Source organism: Pipistrellus hanaki, assembly GCF_964339955.1.
Source record: "Pipistrellus hanaki genome assembly, chromosome: 1".
Lineage (NCBI taxonomy): Eukaryota > Metazoa > Chordata > Mammalia > Chiroptera > Vespertilionidae > Pipistrellus > Pipistrellus hanaki.
Window position 1 is genome coordinate 203,865,157 of NC_140503.1, and position 17,019 is coordinate 203,882,175.

Here is a 17,019-nt window from a genome sequence, read left to right on the forward strand (position 1 = left end):
ATCCCCACAGGGACTGCAAAGACAACGAGGGCTTCTACACCGCCCTGCAGCTGGAGCACATCTACAATGTCAGTGAGCATCTTAACATCGAGGAGGTACACACTCAGAACCAGCCAGGACATTTCCCCAATCCGGTTGTCTTTGCTGTCCCTGTGGGGATAAGCAGAGCGACCATGAGCCGTTTCAAACGGGGGTGAAATTCATAGAAAATCAACCACTTTAGAGGGATACTTCGTATGTGTTCAGAAGGTTGTGCAACCCTACCCTCTGTCTAATTCCAAATCGCATCCCCCCCACCCCCTCACCCAATCTGCATCTTTCTTGGGGCATGAGTACCTCCAGTTGATTGTCCCTTAACGAGGCCTCCGAGGGAAAGATTCTGTCTCCCTGAGGGTCAGTGTTCCGAGAAGAGCAAGCCCCTCTTGCTTCGCAGGGAGATTGACTCTGTAAGACTGGCCACCATTTTCTGCCTGAGCTCTGCTGGCCCTGGGCCTGGGACAGCAGGGACGGAAGGGGGACAAGATGAAATGGCCCTTTCTGACCAGCAGAGGGAGCGAGAGAGTTTCAGCTGTCCAGGCCCAGGGTGCTATTCCCACTCCCCTACACTTCCAGGGCCTCTGGCCTTCTCAGCTGTGAGAGAATCTAAGGGGCCTTCTCTCCTCTGGACCTCCAAATCGGAAGCAGATACAAGGGGTACCTAAGCCGATATTGTTCCCCAAATCCTACAGCCTGTCCACTGAGAAGTCACAAAAGACCCCCAGTAGCTCCATGTTGTCTTGATGGCCTGACAGTTTTTCTATGTGAGGAGTTTATTTGAAAGCAGAATTCTAGTAACCCTGGTGGGTGTTTCTCAGCGGTTCGAATGTCAGCCCGTGTATGTGTGTGTGTGTGTGTGTGTGTGTGTGTGTGTGTGTGTGTCTCAACCAATAGGTGTGTGTCTCTCTCTCCCTCTCTCTCCTTTTCTTCCTTCTTCTCTCTCTAAATATCCTTGGGTGAAGACTTACAAAACATAAATTTTAAAAAGGGGGATACAGTATGCACACCATGTATTGATTATCTTCCCTAAATATACCTTGCCTGTATACATAAATAAAAATGTAATTTTGTAACCAAGCCCAAAATAAATGCCCTCCACACATTTTTTTCCATCATGCCTGCCATCAGCTGTTCTCTCTGTGTGCCAGCGTGAGCAGCAGTGGGTGGGGAGGGCCCAGGATCCTCGGGCACCACACGCACTACTGGCTGGCTCTTAGGACAAACCCAGGCCACCATCCCTGTTCCCATAAATGCATGTTCCCCGACCGCCTGAGGCCAGTGCCTGTGCCTCCTGACCCAGACGCAGCTTGCCCACCCTCTTTCAGCATCTCTTTTGTTAAGACTCGCTCAGAAGCCACCTCTTCTGTTTTACCCTCCCCAGCCTTCTCTCCTGGAAAGCTGTCCCCTACCCCTGGTGTCCTGGTGCAGGTCCTGTGCCTTTATTATGATACTGCCTCTGCCCTTTGAGGTGCTTGAAACTAAAGGTGATATTATTTTGCTTTGCACCCCACCTCCCTCACATAGCACTCTGCATGGGGTATAAGGAAAGAAGCAGGAAGGGGGCGGGAGGGAAGGAAAGAGTCAAGAAGAAATGCCAGTCAAGTGTCTGTATTTTTTTTTTTTTTGGTCCTGTGTAATTATTTTTTTAAATGTATTCTTATTAATATCACATCAATGATGAGAGAGAATCATTGATTGCTGCCTCCTGCACACCCCCTGCTGGGGATCGAGCTGCAACCGGGGCATGTGCCCTGACCGGGAATCAAACTGTGATTTCCTGGTCTATAGGTCAACACTCAACCACTGAACCATGCTGGTAGGGTCCATGTAATTAAAAAAAAAAAAATTGAGAAAGAGGAAGGGAGAAGGAGAGAAATAACAATCACTGCCTCCTGCATGCCCCCCCATGGGGGGTGGGGCCCAAAACCTGGGCATGTGCTCTGATGGGGAATCAAACCAGAAACCTTTGGGTGCTAACGGGATGACGCCCAAATAACTGAGCCACACCGGCCAGGGCTGTCTGGTGTCATTTTATTCCTCCTCTGTGACTTTTTTGGAGAAGGATGGACTTACTTATGACTTCTTATCGCACAGCACATCAGATACCTGAATGCTGAATTTAAAAAGATAAAGCTGAACCTTGACGTTGTCTTGCTAAGCAAAGAAGGAAGAAAAAACCTTCTGGATTTCAGTGACTCAGGAGTGGAGCAAATCAATTATGACAATTACTTGGCTGAGGTATGACCCATGTTTCCGAAATCGGTCTTTGGGGGGAAATCAGAACACAAGTCTTTTTTAGTCTGTCTTGATTCACTTTTTTATTAAGACAAAACTCACATAATAGAAAAGCAATTCTATTTTTAAGTGAGCATTTCGCTAGTGTTCAGGATAATCTCACTGGGACACAAGCCCCTACCTCCTCCAGCACAAGGACACTTCCATCGCCCACAACAGATCCCTGTGTTCCTTCAGCAGCTTCTCCTCATCCGCCCCTCCCCGCCCTTGGTTGCCACCAACCTGCGCTCCGTTTATGTGCACCTACCTGTCCTGGGTATTTGATATGAATGGGGTAATGCAGGACGTGACCTTTGTGTTTAATGGCCTTCACTGGCCCCTTCATGGAGCCCATCGTTTTTGAGGTTCATCTGCATGACAGCACGTGCCAATCATACTTCAGTTCTCCATATGGTGGCATGTGTCTAAAGACGAATGCGGATGCTATGCACGAGTGTCTGCCCGACTTTATGGACCATGTCCCACCTGTTGCCTGTTAGACATTATTAAGATTTAAAAATCCCATAGTCATGACACAGTTCTTTTTAATTTTTTTTTTTTCCCAGACAGCTAAATCGGTAACCAAAGTGGGGCTCTTAACATATGCAACTGATTTAACAGCACAAACCAACAAGTTGGTGAGTCCCAAAGGCCCGGTTAAATTCTGAAATCCCTGTTGATGTTCATTGCCAACATGGCTGTTAGGGGAGTTACTGAAGGGGTTCCTCACACCACAAGGAACCCCTTCTTTAATGTGTGTGTGTATGTGTGTGTGTATATATATATATATATATATATATATATATATATATATATATATATAAATTTATTTCAGAAAGGAAGGGAGAGGAAGGAAAGAGAAAAACATCAACGATGAGAGACTCAGAATCATTGATCGGCTGCTTCCTGCATGTCCCACACTAGGATCAAGCCCGAAACCTGGGCATGTGTCCTTACTGGGAATCAAACCATGACCTCCTGGTTCATAGGTCAACTCTCAACCACTGAGCACACTGGCCCAGCAGACAATCCCTTCTTGACAGGTGCTTCTCCACATTCCCATCAGCAGCCACAGCCATGTGGCCTGAAAGTCTGTGAGCGTGGGAAGGCTGCCAGGGTGGCCTTGGGGTACACACAGCTCTTCCTCAACCCTGTTCTTGGTGCTGGTGCCCATAATGGCTTTATCACTGGCTCTGTTCTTTCCTCAGCACCCCCTCTTCTGCCAAACCCATGTACATACGTGTCCCATGCAACGCAGGGGATAGTAACTGAGGACATGGGGCGAGGGGGGGGAGATTCTGTATGATCCTCCATATCACCAATAAGACATGGCTGAGGGGCCCAGCCAGCGTGGTTCAGGGGTTGAGTGTTGACCTATGAACCAAGAGGTCACAGTTCAATCCCTGGTCGGGGCACATGCTAGTGTTTTGGGCTCAATCCCCAGTGAGGGGTATACAGGAGGCAGCCAATCAATGATTCTCTCTCATTGATGTTTCTATTTTTTTCTCCCTCTCCCTTCCGCTCTGAAGTCAATAAAAATACATTTTAAAAAAAAAAAAAAAACAAAAAAAGCAGAAGAAGTGGCTGAGGGAAGGGAAGGAAAAGACCCCATCAGCATCTTATACATTGGCTGCTCTGCTAGCTGGTGACAAAATGGTCCCTTTCAAGAAGCAGCAGAGCATGGGGGGGAAGGGGTGCGTGCATCTGGGGTCTGGAAGAAGACCAGGATGACATCCTGACTCAGCCACTTTCTTAACTGTGGGACCCTGGGCAAGACATCTCCCCATCTGTGCCCTAACCTCACCTGTTACCCTTCACACAGGAAACCCTACTGCAGTGTGAGATCAAGTCTATGGGCTCAGTCAAGCCTTGGTTTTCTCATTGCAAAATGGGGACATGGGTACTACAAAGTGACTTCTAGTTCTATTTTGGGAGGTGGGAGAGTGGGAATGTAGCCCAGGGTGCCCAGGATGGCTAATGAATGTGGGTTAAAGCTCACAGCTCTCGAGTCCCCTCCTGTCAGCCCACAGGCCCACAGATATCACCATGGCACAAGGGCTGGGCATTCAAGGGCTCCGCCATCTGGAAAAACATGGTTGGTCTGTGTTTATTTCTTCTCTCTGTAGCCCCCTGGAGAATTAAAATCGTCCCTGGAATTTAATGCAAACGAGCTCAGAACCATTCACCTTACCCAGGTGCTGCCTTTGGAACCGGAACTGGTAATAGCTCTGGCATCTCCCTGCAAACTGACGACGGCCCATTCACTGGCCAGCTTTCCTGTGGCCTAAGGACATGTGTGCACATCACAAGGGTCAAATTTGGTTGGCCTCGGGCCAAGAAGTTGAGCTATTTGGAGAAACGTAGTAGCTCACTTAACCTCAACCTCAGAAGCTGCTAGAACTAGTTTTTATCATCTCTCTCTCTTTTTTTTCTAGCTTTTTAATTCATTAACATATCCCCAAAGTCTTCTTATTGAATTTTCTTAATATTTGTGCTGTGCTCTCCACAATTTTCTGCCATACTTGTTTATGCCCAGCACAAATTTGTTCACATTTATGTATATATTAGTGGCCCAGTGCACGAAATTTGTGTAGGGAGGAGGGTCCCCTCAGCCCAGCCTGCACCCTCTTTAATTGAGGATCCAAATGCCAGCAGACAGACATCCCTCTTGCAATCTAGGATCCCTGGCTCACTCGCCTGCCTTCCTGATTTCCCCTAACTGCCTCTGCCTGCCTGCCCAATTGCCCCTAAGCTCCTAATCCCTCTGCCTGCCTGCCTGCCTGCCTGCCTGATCACCCCTAACTGCCTCTGCCTGCCTGCCTGATTGTCCCTATCTGCCTCTGTCTGCCAGCCTGATCTTACCCCCATCTACTCTCCTCTGCAGGCCTGATCTTGCCTCTAACTGCCTTCCTCTGCCAGCCAATTTGGTTCTGATTGGTTGGTTTCCATGCCATTCAGTGTCAAAAGCTCCGCCTCTTAGGCAGCCATTGGTTCCTCACACTTCCCCTAGATTTGGTTCTGATTGGTCAGTTTCTATGCCAGTCAGCATCTCTGGGCCTATTAACAGGGCCTGATCAGAAAGGTGGGACTGATCAGCAGCCCCGGTGGAGGCCTGGAGAGAAATGGAGGCAAGGCTGCTGGCCAGACTGGGAGAGAGAGAGGCAAGTCCTGACCAAAAGCTGCCACAGAGGCAACGGATTAGTCCCTGCTTCTCTCTTCAGGTCTCTCTCTGGCTCTGATTCGCAGCCCCCTCAGCAGTCAGTTTTGGGGCACCATGCTTGCAGCTCTGACGGCAGGACTGACTGCCAGGATTTTTATATATTAGGATTTCTGAGAGGAAGGGAGATGGAGAGTGAGAGATAGAAACATCAATGATGAGGAGAATCATTGATTGGCTGCCTCCTGCATGCCCCACACTGGGGACTAAGTACACAACCTAGGCATGTGCCCTGATCAGGAATCGAACCATGACCTCCTGGTTCATAGGTCGATACTCAACCACTGAGCAACACTGGTTGAGCCAAAGTTATTCACATTAAAAGCTGGGTTTTGCATGTCCCTTAAATGCCTTCCTTCTATCAGACTCAGGGCTCCATGGTCTTTTCAGAGCTGGAGCAATCTTTCAACAAATAGGCAAGTTGTTCTGTACGCATGACCCACAGTATAAACCAGAGGTTAGCTAACTCTGGCCCTGGAAACCACAGTCTGTGGGAGAAAGCTGGCCCGCTGCCCGCTTTTACAAATAAAGCTTTACTGGGACTCAGCTGTGCTAACTTACTCACAGATGGTCTGTGGCTGCTCTTGGCTGCAAGAGCAGAGTAGAGTGGTTGGGACAGGGCATGGCCCACAAAGCCTCAACTCTTTACTGTCTGGCCTGAAACTGGTAACATTTGCCAGTCCCTGCTTTAAACCATACACATTAAGCCTCTCTCATTGGGCAGCTTTACTTTTGCAGGGGTCCTCAAACTTTTTAAAGTGGGGGCCAGATCACGGTCCCTCAGAGAGCTGGAGGGCCAGACTATATGAACTACTAATTCCTACTGTGACACCTCGGCTGCGCTCACTGCCCAAAAAACCTGGTGGGCCGGATCAGACTCCTCTGCGGGCCGCATGTGGCCCGCGGGCCGTAGTTTGAAGACCCCTGCTAAGTAACGGTCTCATATGTGATGCGATGTGCTGCCCTTTGCGGCTCTGGAATACGCATCCTGATTTCCCAGTTTTTCAACACTCGAGGTGTATGCGGTGTACACGATTACTGGAGGTTGGTGTTTGTACACCAGTTTCAGAGTAAAGTTGGATTTGATGGCCAAGTTGTGGGGAGAAGAGGACACAAGGTATGTGATCTTGCTGCTTCGTGTCATAAGCTGGAAACCATTGCCTCTTTATTTACCAGAGAGAACTACACATGAACTTCCAGAAGCTTCAACAGAAAACCAATGGATTGAAGGTAAGGATGTGTTTTCTTTTTCAGCCATGGGTCTTATTATAAAGCACATACAGACTTTTAGAGATGTTGGTTTTACAGGTGCTTTACATTTTTAAAAAGTCTCAATGATTCACTTATTTTAAATGCCAAACTGGGTTTTCCTACCATAATTTTTTTTTTTTCAGTAAGTGCTTCTATCAGTACAGACCTCATCTTGGCACGTGATTAGGCTCATGGGCAAGCTGTGCTTTTGATGTGTAGGATGCAGATGTAGAAGATGCATCAGTCACTTTCACCAAGATAATGCTGCCTAACAACAGCCCCCAGATCTCAGTGCCTTCTGACCACAGACTTCCGTTGTTGGGTGGACTGTAGGCTTCTCCATATATTGCCCTCCTTAGAAACCAGCCTGGAGGAGCAGTTTCTGCCTGGGTCACCTCATGTCCTCCAAGTGCAGAACAGGAAATTAGAGGATGAATGGGAACACAGGTTGCCCTTTCTTAGAACCTGCACACGGCCACTTCCTCTACATCCATTGGCCAAAGCATGCCCCACGAACAAGCCCGCCATCACCAGGCAGCTGTACCTGGGAAGGTGCCAGTCATCACTACCAGCTAATACAGTTTACCACAGGGGCTCTCTGAGCAGGAAACATTCCCGCAACAGAAACTGAGCTCCTGGGCTGTGTTGCATTCGGCTGTAGCCACAATGTCAACGGGCGGCTCAGGAATACTTATTGATTGCAATGGGCTTCCCTGAAGGTTTTGAAGGTCAACCCCACCACAGAAAACTCCACGTCCTTCCCTGGGCTTTCCTCAGAGTTCCGCACATGCACCTTCCTCATAGGAATTCTTGCCATGTCTGACTTGCCATGTCTCACCTGCCAGGCCCACTGCTCCAGTACACTGTGAGCTTCTTAGATGGCCCTTGGGCTTCTCCCTGGGCCTCACTGAGCCTGCCTCTTTGTTGATGTACCAAGGTCTGACTTAGTTTCTCTGAAGACTATTAGGTTTACCCTGCTCTGGACCATCCCTGTACCTTCAGTCATGGTTGCCATTTCCTAAGTGTATGTCCCATGCCAAGGGAATCTGAGACAGGCCGGTGGCTTCATGTGCCACCCCAACACACCTCAGAATTGAGGATGACACCATGCAGCGATGCACTGCCCTTCAAGAGGGGTGAGTGGGGGCAGAGATCAGCCTTTGACTCACTGGCTAAGCTGTGTGCCCTGAGGTCTCTGGGCACCCTAATGTGCAACAAGCTGCCCGGTGGGTGGGCAGTGGTCTTGTTCTTCTTTGTGTGACTGTGCAAAGCATGTGGACTTTGGAGTGAAAGTTCAAATTCCAGGTCTTAGGCTTCCCAGCTTGTTGACTGGGTAGAGTCAGTCCCCTGGTCTGTGAAGGGGGCACAGCAATACCTTCCTTTCGGCCTTGTGAGTATTCAGTGATGTGATTCAGATAAAGGACCCAGCCCAGTATCTGGCTCAAAGGAAATGCTTGCTACATAACTGTCCTTCCCCCTGCCCGCAGAGCGTTGAGCTGGTTGTATGGTCTCTTTGCTTTACAAGGTGTGGTGGTGTGGGATTAAATTAATAGCACTTACATTGATACTCAAACTGTCTGATGAAACCCTTTTATCACTTGATATCATGTCGGTTGTTGTGTTTTCCAGGTGAAAGTGACCAAGATTGTTGACTCTTTAGATTCTACTCAGAAATTCATCACAAACTATCTTCCATCTATTGTTATGCAAGTAAGACTTTTTAAAAAATAGTTTTTCTCTCTTTTCTTTTTTCTTCCTTTTTTTTTTTTAAATCCTCACCCAAGGATATTTTTGCATTGATTTTTTTAGAGAGAGTTGAAGAGATGGGGAGACACACACAGAGAGAAACATTGATGTGATAGAGACACATTGATTTGTTGCCTCCCGCAAACACAGGACCAGGGATTGAGTCTGTAACCCAGGTACATGCCCTTGACTGGCCGAGGATTGACACTCTAATCACTGAGACAAACTGGCTGGGGCCAAAGAAGATGTAAAAACAAAAACAAAAAAATTAGTATGCCAATAAATTAACTATCTGACTCAGTAGTTCATCCTAACACTTTTCCTACTTTTTGATTTTTTTTCCAGGAAAGTAAGATGTTCTCGGCTATCATCATTTCATATTTTGAACATTATCTGTACTGGGCCAAGACCTCTGTAAGTAGTTTCTCTTTTATGAACATAAGGAGGTCATGTGTTAGAACAGTAATTTTCTAGGTTAAAATCAAAAGGGAAAAAAATCAAATTCCAATAATTTTATGGGAGATAAAGAAAAAGGCCTTGAATGCGGGGACCACAACTGAGGCTCCATGAGACTCAGTACAAGTGTCATCCACACTGGGTGGCTCCTCAGGCCCCCCGCCAGGTTGGAGAATATGCCACTCCTTGACTCTCCCAGCTTCCTGGGTTCACCTTCCTCACAGGGATTCTTGCCACACTTGACTGTATCTCTCCAAGTAAACCATGAGCTCCCTAAGTCAGAGTCCATTTGGAGCTTGGTTTGTGCATACCCTGGGCAGCACTGAGTCTATGACATTGTTGGGTAGTCAGCCAGGTGTGGTTTAAACCACAGATTCATCATATCACAATTCTGGAGACCAGAAGTCCAAGATCAAGGTGTTGGTAGGGTTAGTTTTTTCTAATGCCCCTTTTCTTGAATTGTAGGTAACAGTCTTCTTTTTGTGTCTTTACTTGCTCTTTCCTCTGTGGGTGTCTTTCCAAATTTCTTCTTCTTTTGTAAGGACACCCATCATGTGGGATTAAGGTCCACCCTAATGATCTCATTTGAACTGACTTGTCTCTTCAAAGACCGTATCTCTAAATAGAGTTTTGAGGCACTGGGGTTAGGAGTTCAACATGTGACCATTTGGGGAATGCAATTCAGTCCATAATGGTTGTATCTCCAGGAACATATTGGAAGAGTTGAAGAGCAAAGTTTCCAGGGGTTTTAAGGTAGCACATTTCTCCTAGAACCCAACTTTTGTGGAATATGGTGTCTTGGAAAATACCTTTTGTCATCTTGAGTGCTGGGCTGGCTCCCCTCGAGGATTATTCCATTGGGGGCAAAGTGGTGCTTGCCGCTGACTAACTTGGGTGGGTGCTGCCAACCAAATGGCCTTGAAGAAGTTTAGTGACTCGGGAAAATTTGGGCTACCCCTGAGCAACCCTGAGGTTCTCAAATCCAATCCCTAGCCCTTCGCCACGTGAGCCCAAACTTCCTGGCCATCTTCTTTTCTACCCCACCCCATATTCCAGCCACACTCAGCTGCTTGATTCCCTGAAACTTCCATATTTCTTTTTATAAAATATATTTTTATTGATTTTAGAGAGGAAGAGAGAGGGAGAGATAGAAACATCAATGATGAGGGAGAATCATTGATCAGCTGCCTTCTCCATGCCCTCCACTGAGGATTGAGCCTTGACTGGGAATTGAACCATGACCTATCTTTCATAGGTTGATTGATACTCAACAACTAAGCCATGCTGACCAGGCAAACATTAACATTTCTCCATGCAATTCCTTCTTCATATCATATCCCTCTTGCCAATCGCTGCCTCTAGTCCCCATTGTCCTTCAGCTGATGGGCCATGCAACTAGTCCTTTAAGAGCCAGCTTCTTGATGTGTGTGCTGACAACTCCTCCCACACCTCAGGTATGAGGGCCCCAGGATCTCCTCAGTGCCAGCATCGAGTGAGTGGTGGTGGAGGAAATGCATTATCGTTATCACCACCATCGCCATTGCACATATCCTCCACTAGACCAAGGGGCCACATTTGGGTCACATTCATACCTGGAATACCAAGCATACACTCTGGAACCAAAGCAAGTCTAGACAGGAATGGCTGTGTTATACACAAGCCTCACTGTGGGAATATTAAGTGGACATTTGTACAAAATGATGAGAGCCACACAGGTGCAGAAAAACATATAGAATATGAGCCCCAACCCCGCTTTCTATAAAACTAACAGAAGCCTATACAGAGAGTGTGTAATATCGTTTGAACTTGAAGAGACAAAAGGTTATTAACATGAGTTGCCTTGTAAGGTCTATAGGTGAGCCAACCAATGATGGGAGAGAAATAAGACACACTCTATTGTCCATACACCAAAGTTTTTTGAGTAAATGATTGAATGTAGCTCTTTTTTTATTTTTTTATTTTTTAAATATATTTTATTGATTTTTGTACAGAGAGGAAGGGAGAGAGATAGAGAGTTAGAAACATCGATGAGAGCAAGTCATCGATCAGCTGCCTCTTGCACAACCCCTACTGGGGATATGCCCGCAACCAAGGTACATGCCCTTGACCGGAATCAAACCCGGGTCCCTTCAGTCCATTGAGCCAAACCGGTTTCGGCTGAATGTAGCTCTTTTAAGTCAATGGGATTGGAGCAACTGTCAGGGATTCTCTGAACTTCTTTACTTTCACCTCATTAATGAGTACATTGTTTTCTGTCTTCTAGAACAGGGTCTGCAGGTACTGCTGTTTTTGTAAATAAAACTTTATTGGCACACAGCCACACCCATGTCTGGATATCATCTGTGGTTGCCTTTTCCATGGCAGAGTCGGGCAGTCTCACCTGCAAATCTAATTTACTCTCTGGCCCTTTATAGGAAAAGTTTGCTGCCCCCGGTTCTAAAATGTGCACTCATTAGTTAACCAGCTTTCCATTTTTATTCCCGCATTCTTTGTCAGATCCCAAAGGGGTCAGGTAATAATTCAGGCACTTTGCTGGATAGGTGTACTTTAAAAAAAAAAAAAGTATATATTTTATTTTATTTTATTTTTTTTACAGAGAAGAAGAGAGAGGGATAGAGAGTTAGAAACATCAATTATAGGGAAACATCAATCAGCTGCCTCTTATACACCCTTTACCGGGGATGTTCCCGCAACCAACGTACATGCCCTTGACCGGAATCGAACCTGGGACCTATCAGTCCACAGGCCGATGCTCTATCTACTGAGCCAAACCGGTTTTGGCTAGGTGTACTTTTTATTCTCTCGGGGGTCCAGCGGGATGGGTCCTGTTGTTCCAAATGACAAGTGAGGAAACTGGAAACTGAGAATCAAGGTCTTGCTTTCTAACACATACTTTTATTCATCTTAGAACTCACCCATAGAAACCAGCTCTCAGCTCCGAATCTCAGCAGACAGAGATCGCTCTTGTGAAAACAGGCTGGAGGAACACAGCATGCCTGGCTCTCATGAATTCGTGGCTCTGGCTCAGAGTCTGCCTGTGTTTCTTTACCCCTCAGGTCACAAGGAACATCGCAGCCTGCAAACCTCTGGCCACTGCTTTAGATTCTGTGGTTGATGTCTTTCTGTGCAAGTTCATTACCGAGCCCATGGTGAGAATTTCCTCTTTCAAAATAAGGACAGGCGACAACCTCATTACCTTTTGATTCTCCCCCCCCCCCCCCGAAGATTGTGCTACACACTGTAACATAAAATAGTTTTCTGCTCAGGTGTGTTACATGTAGAACTAAAATCTAAAGTGGAAATGAATGTGTTCTGGTACCTAATTCACCAGAAAAGTCAAAGACTTAGCTGCAATTCTTCGTTCCTTACTAGAATTGTATTCATAGAAAGTAGGAGACCCTTGTGAAGAAAGCTATTTGTCCAGAATAGTTGGAAAGGAATAGTCATCGGTGGCTTTGGGCCGTTGCTGTTTAATCCAAGCTGCCTTTGCCTCCCGGTGGACTGGGACACACACACACACACACACACACACACACACACACACACACACACACGACTGCTCTAGAGTTGCCTACAGGATTAGCCTAAGGCACAGGACTAACACTTGAACCTCTCCCGGGACCTGGCAGGTTGTAGATTCACAAAGCAGGACACACATAAGACCCTGGCTGGGCACACACAGCATCATCTAGTGGTGCAGCTGATTCGGTTCTGGTTGCTGAGCAAGTTTAAACAATGTTGAATGGCAGACTGTGGCGGACACCCTCCGGAAAGAAGGACCAGTGCTCAGCCCCAGCCGATGCTGCTATGTGGGAGGAAGGGCTCGAGGTTATGAGATCTGACTTCAGACTTTTCACAAAAAGACATAAATCTAGATTTCTCTATGAAATCTGACTTGAAGATATTGGCAACTGTTTTAAAAAGCACTTTAACATTGCTTTTTAGACAAAACAGGATGGAATCCAGCCTACGAGGTACCTTAAAGATTGGCTCAATTAACCATGGGCCATTTGTTACCCTGATGGAGTAACTCAGTTAGTTAGAGAATCGTCCTGATACACCACGGTTGTGGGTTCAATCCTCGGTCAGGGCACATGCAAGAACCAACCAATATGTAGGTGGATAATCCTAGCTGGTTTGGCTCAGTGGACAGAACATCAACCTATGAATTAAAGGGGATGTACCAGTCAAAGGCACGTACCTTAGTTGCAGGCTCCTTTGCGGGGAGGAGAGGTGTGTACAGGAGACAATCAATTAATGTGTTTCTCTCACATCAATATTTCTCTCTCTTTCCATTTCTCTTTCACTCTCTCTAAAAATCAATGGAAAAATATCTTTGGGTAAAGATTTTTTTAAAAAATGAAAAAATGTAGGTGAGTAGGTGGAACAACAAATCAATGTTTCTCCCTCTCTTCCCGCTTCTTCTCTCTCCCTTCCTCTTTCTCTCTAGAATCAATAAAAGTTAAAAAAGATAAACATGGACTGTTTGTTGAGAACCTAGTACACACTATGCATTGCTTCGTCTTCTTCACACAGTAATGCCAGAGGGTGAGGATGCCACTGTCCACGGTTCAGAGGCAGGACAAAGCCCGGAGGTTCTAGTCACTGTACCATCAGAACAACTCATCCAGGGGCCTGGAGCCCCTGCCTGTGGCTGTCCATGCAGCATCCTTGGCAGCACAGGGGGCTGGCTCACAGCTATTTTGCATGTCCTAGAAGCCAATCTGGCTCCCTCACTTACAATAATTTGTAGCTTGTTACCCAGTGGCTGGCTCCCATCAAGTTTGCCCGTGGTTTCAATAAATGAAATTAGAACTCTTTTCTAAAAACTACAAAACAGAATTCTTTTTTGCCTAGTAACTGTTGTTTCCCATTTCCTATTGTCATGCATGTCATCCTCCCGGTTTTCTTCTTTTCCCTAGAATTTGTTATGGTTTGGCATAGGAGAAGCTACCATACTGCTACTTCCGGCTATAATTATTGCTGTGAAGCTGGCCAAGTACTATCGAAGGATGGACTCGGAGGACATCTATGAAGAGTAGTAAGTAGGAGCAGGCGACTTACAGAGGCGGCGGGATGGGGGGGGGCGGGTCACTTCCTCTCCTGTTGCCCACACAGAGCTTGCTAAAGACGAACTCTGATGAGATAAAACTTGTTTCTTTTTCTTTTCTTTTTTCTTTTTTCAAATTAAATTACTGGGTCATCTCTGTTCAGATATTTCCTTTGTACCAACTTCCTCAGGCTTGATTTAACTATGTTTTCCTGCTTGCTTACTCTCCTCAGCTTCCTTAACCAGCTTTCTGATTTCTTGTTCGCAGTTCTGTCTCGGAGACTTGGCACTTGACTTTGTAGCTGTTTTCACTAGTTTGCATTTGGACCCCGTGGTCTGCCCTTCTTTCTGAGTTCCTCGACCTTGTACACTTTATTTCACATCACTCATCTTCTTTTCGACCTGTGTTTCTCCTGAACTGGCTCTTTCAACATCATAATAGACTAAAAATGTGGGGCGGGGGGTGCAGCTGTTGAGCTATGATAGTCATTGAAAAGAAATAATTATATATATATATATATATTTTTTTGTATTTTGTAGTGCTGAAAATATGCCCATGAAAAGTAAGCCTTTTCTTTTTTTTTAAACCATGTTCATAGGATAGGACTGGGAGTAGGGTGGGGAGGGGGAGGGTGTCTTTATTATTATGCCATGGACTTTTTAAGCTAAATTAATGTCTTAAAATCACATAACAATACTGGATTCGTCCAGATAAAAATAAATGCTGATGGCTCTTGAAAATGAGGCCTGGCATATGGGTGCTGAAGAAATACTTGCTGTATTAATGACAATTGTATGTTAAACGCATTAAGATATAACACGGTTGCTTTGATACTTGGTTCTTAAAGGGAGCACCTTTGCCTCGTAGATTTAACAAGTGGTCACATGACTGTTTACATGTTGTCTCTAATCTATGATGTCACTGCTTAGTCAGAGATAATGCGGTGTTTTGGGGATGTTTGTTTGTGTTACAGTCTGCACAGTACAGCCTCTCAGCCTCTCTGAGCAAAGCAGGTGAACAGATCAACGGCACAGCGTCTCCAAGGACTGGAAGAGCAGCCGCCCTTTAGGGGTTTACAGATTCGGTGGTAGTGTCTGGAATATGCCCTCGCGGGCCTGGGGGGGCAACGTGTGCCCCTACTTTCCACCTTTCGAAGTGGGGCTCTCACCATCTGAGCCTTCCCTACGAGTTTAAATGTGGAACACATTCATTCCTTTTCAGTTTAGTCTTCGAAACCAGACATGAATTTTATCACATTTCATTGCACAAGAAGTTAGACTTGTAATTGAAGGAAGTTCAGCCAATAGCAGATATGAGTGTAAACAATAAAAGAATGGTTTCCAAAATATGACTCCAATCTCCTTATTGAAAAAATCTTATTTCAATATCTTCTTGGGGGGAAAAAATAGTTATTTAGGGCACTGTATTATTTTTTTTGTAGGGTGGCTATCACGAAGTTCACAAACTGAGTGACTTAAAGCACCAGGAATGCATTCTCTCTTGGTTATGGAGAACTGAAGTCTGAGATCAACATGCGATCAGAATTGGTTTCCCCTAGTGGGCTCGAGGGAATCCATGCCTGTCTCCGAGAGTCTGATGGTCGAGGGCAGTCCATGGCATTCCTTGGCTTGTGGACTTAGCACTCCGATTTCTGCCTCTGTCTTCACATTTGCTTCTTATGAAGACCCCATGCCTTTCACCTGCCCCCTCATATAATCCTCACCACATCCTTATGAGGCCAGCAGTTGTATTCCTATTGATAAAACAAGTGCCTGAAGCTGACAGAGGCGAGTGATCCAATATCACACAGCCCTTAAGTGTCCAGGCAGGTAGAGATTCCAAGTCCCCCCTCCCATGGCTCCTAGTTCCTAGTACATGGACAGCAGAGGCTAGGTTGGGTTTGGCACAGACCATTTCCTAACGTTTTAATCTAAAACCACCATATAGGTGCCCAGTGTTTTCTGAGGATGGAATTCAGTGTGTATCAGCACTGTTCAAAGTGTGGCCTGAGGATCATGTAGGGAGCTCTAGAAATACTAATTCTTGGACTCTAACACAGACACACTGAAGATAAGGCCCAGGAATGTGTATTTTTAAAATATATTTTTATTGATTTCAGAGAGGAAGGGAGAAAGAGAAATAAAAAATCAATGATGAGAATTATTAATCAGCTGCTTCCTGCACACCCCACACTGGGTATCGAGCCCATAACCTAGGCATGTGCCCTGACCGGGAATAGAACCATGATCTCCTGGTTCATGGTCGGTGCTCAACCACTGAGCCACACCGTCTGGGCAGGAATATGTATTTTAACAAGCTTTCCAGATGAGTCCAAAACACACTGAAGTTGGCCAACCTTTATTGCAACTCACCATAAAGGACAGGTCTTGGTCTACAGACCAAGAAACGCGGCTATGCCCCATCACAAACAATGGATTGCTGGCAAAGCAGCCTGTGCTTATTTAACCTCTGCTGCAGGGAAGGCAGAAGGCATATCCAGTCCTGAGAGTGTGTCCAGAGCAAATTACCAGCCCTGAAGCCCACCATCAGTTTGAAATGTCCATCTCCACTCCTCTCCTCCTGTGTAGAGGCTCCTGCAGGCCTTTCTGCCTTTCCTGAAATGCTGACAGCACCCCCTAGGTCAGTGTTCTCAACCTTTCTAATGCCACAACCCTTTAATACAGTTCCTCATGTTGTGGTAACCCCTAACCATAAAATTATTTTCGTTGTTACTTCATAACTGTAATTTTGCTACAGTTATGAATCATAATGTAAATATCTGTGTTTTCTGATGGTCTTAGGCAACCCACAGGTTGAGAACTGATAGCAGGGTCACCTAAGACCATTGGAAAACACAGATATTTACATTACAATTCATACTAGTAGCAAAATTATAGTTATGAGGTAGTGATGAAATTTTATGGTTGGGGGTCACCACAACATGAGGAACTGTATTAAAGGGTCGCGGTATTAGAATAGTTGAGAACC

The 17,019-nt window shown here is 45.9% G+C and overlaps 1 protein-coding gene across 1 annotated transcript in view; it reads left to right on the forward strand.

Annotated features, from left to right (window-relative positions):
- The window catches only part of PROM1 (prominin 1), an 89,172-nt gene extending 73,791 nt beyond the window's left edge, over nt 1–15,381 (forward strand). Inside the window, exons 15-25 of the mRNA XM_084896826.1 lie at nt 11–95; nt 2,131–2,274; nt 2,877–2,948; nt 4,437–4,529; nt 6,704–6,757; nt 8,408–8,488; nt 8,870–8,938; nt 12,037–12,129; nt 13,903–14,021; nt 14,571–14,593; nt 15,005–15,381. Of these exons, the coding sequence (XP_084752952.1) occupies nt 11–95; nt 2,131–2,274; nt 2,877–2,948; nt 4,437–4,529; nt 6,704–6,757; nt 8,408–8,488; nt 8,870–8,938; nt 12,037–12,129; nt 13,903–14,021; nt 14,571–14,593; nt 15,005–15,048 (877 nt within the window). The 3' untranslated portion in view covers nt 15,049–15,381. The remainder of the gene's footprint in view (nt 1–10; nt 96–2,130; nt 2,275–2,876; nt 2,949–4,436; nt 4,530–6,703; nt 6,758–8,407; nt 8,489–8,869; nt 8,939–12,036; nt 12,130–13,902; nt 14,022–14,570; nt 14,594–15,004) is intronic.
- Nucleotides 15,382–17,019: the final 1,638 nt, after the last annotated feature.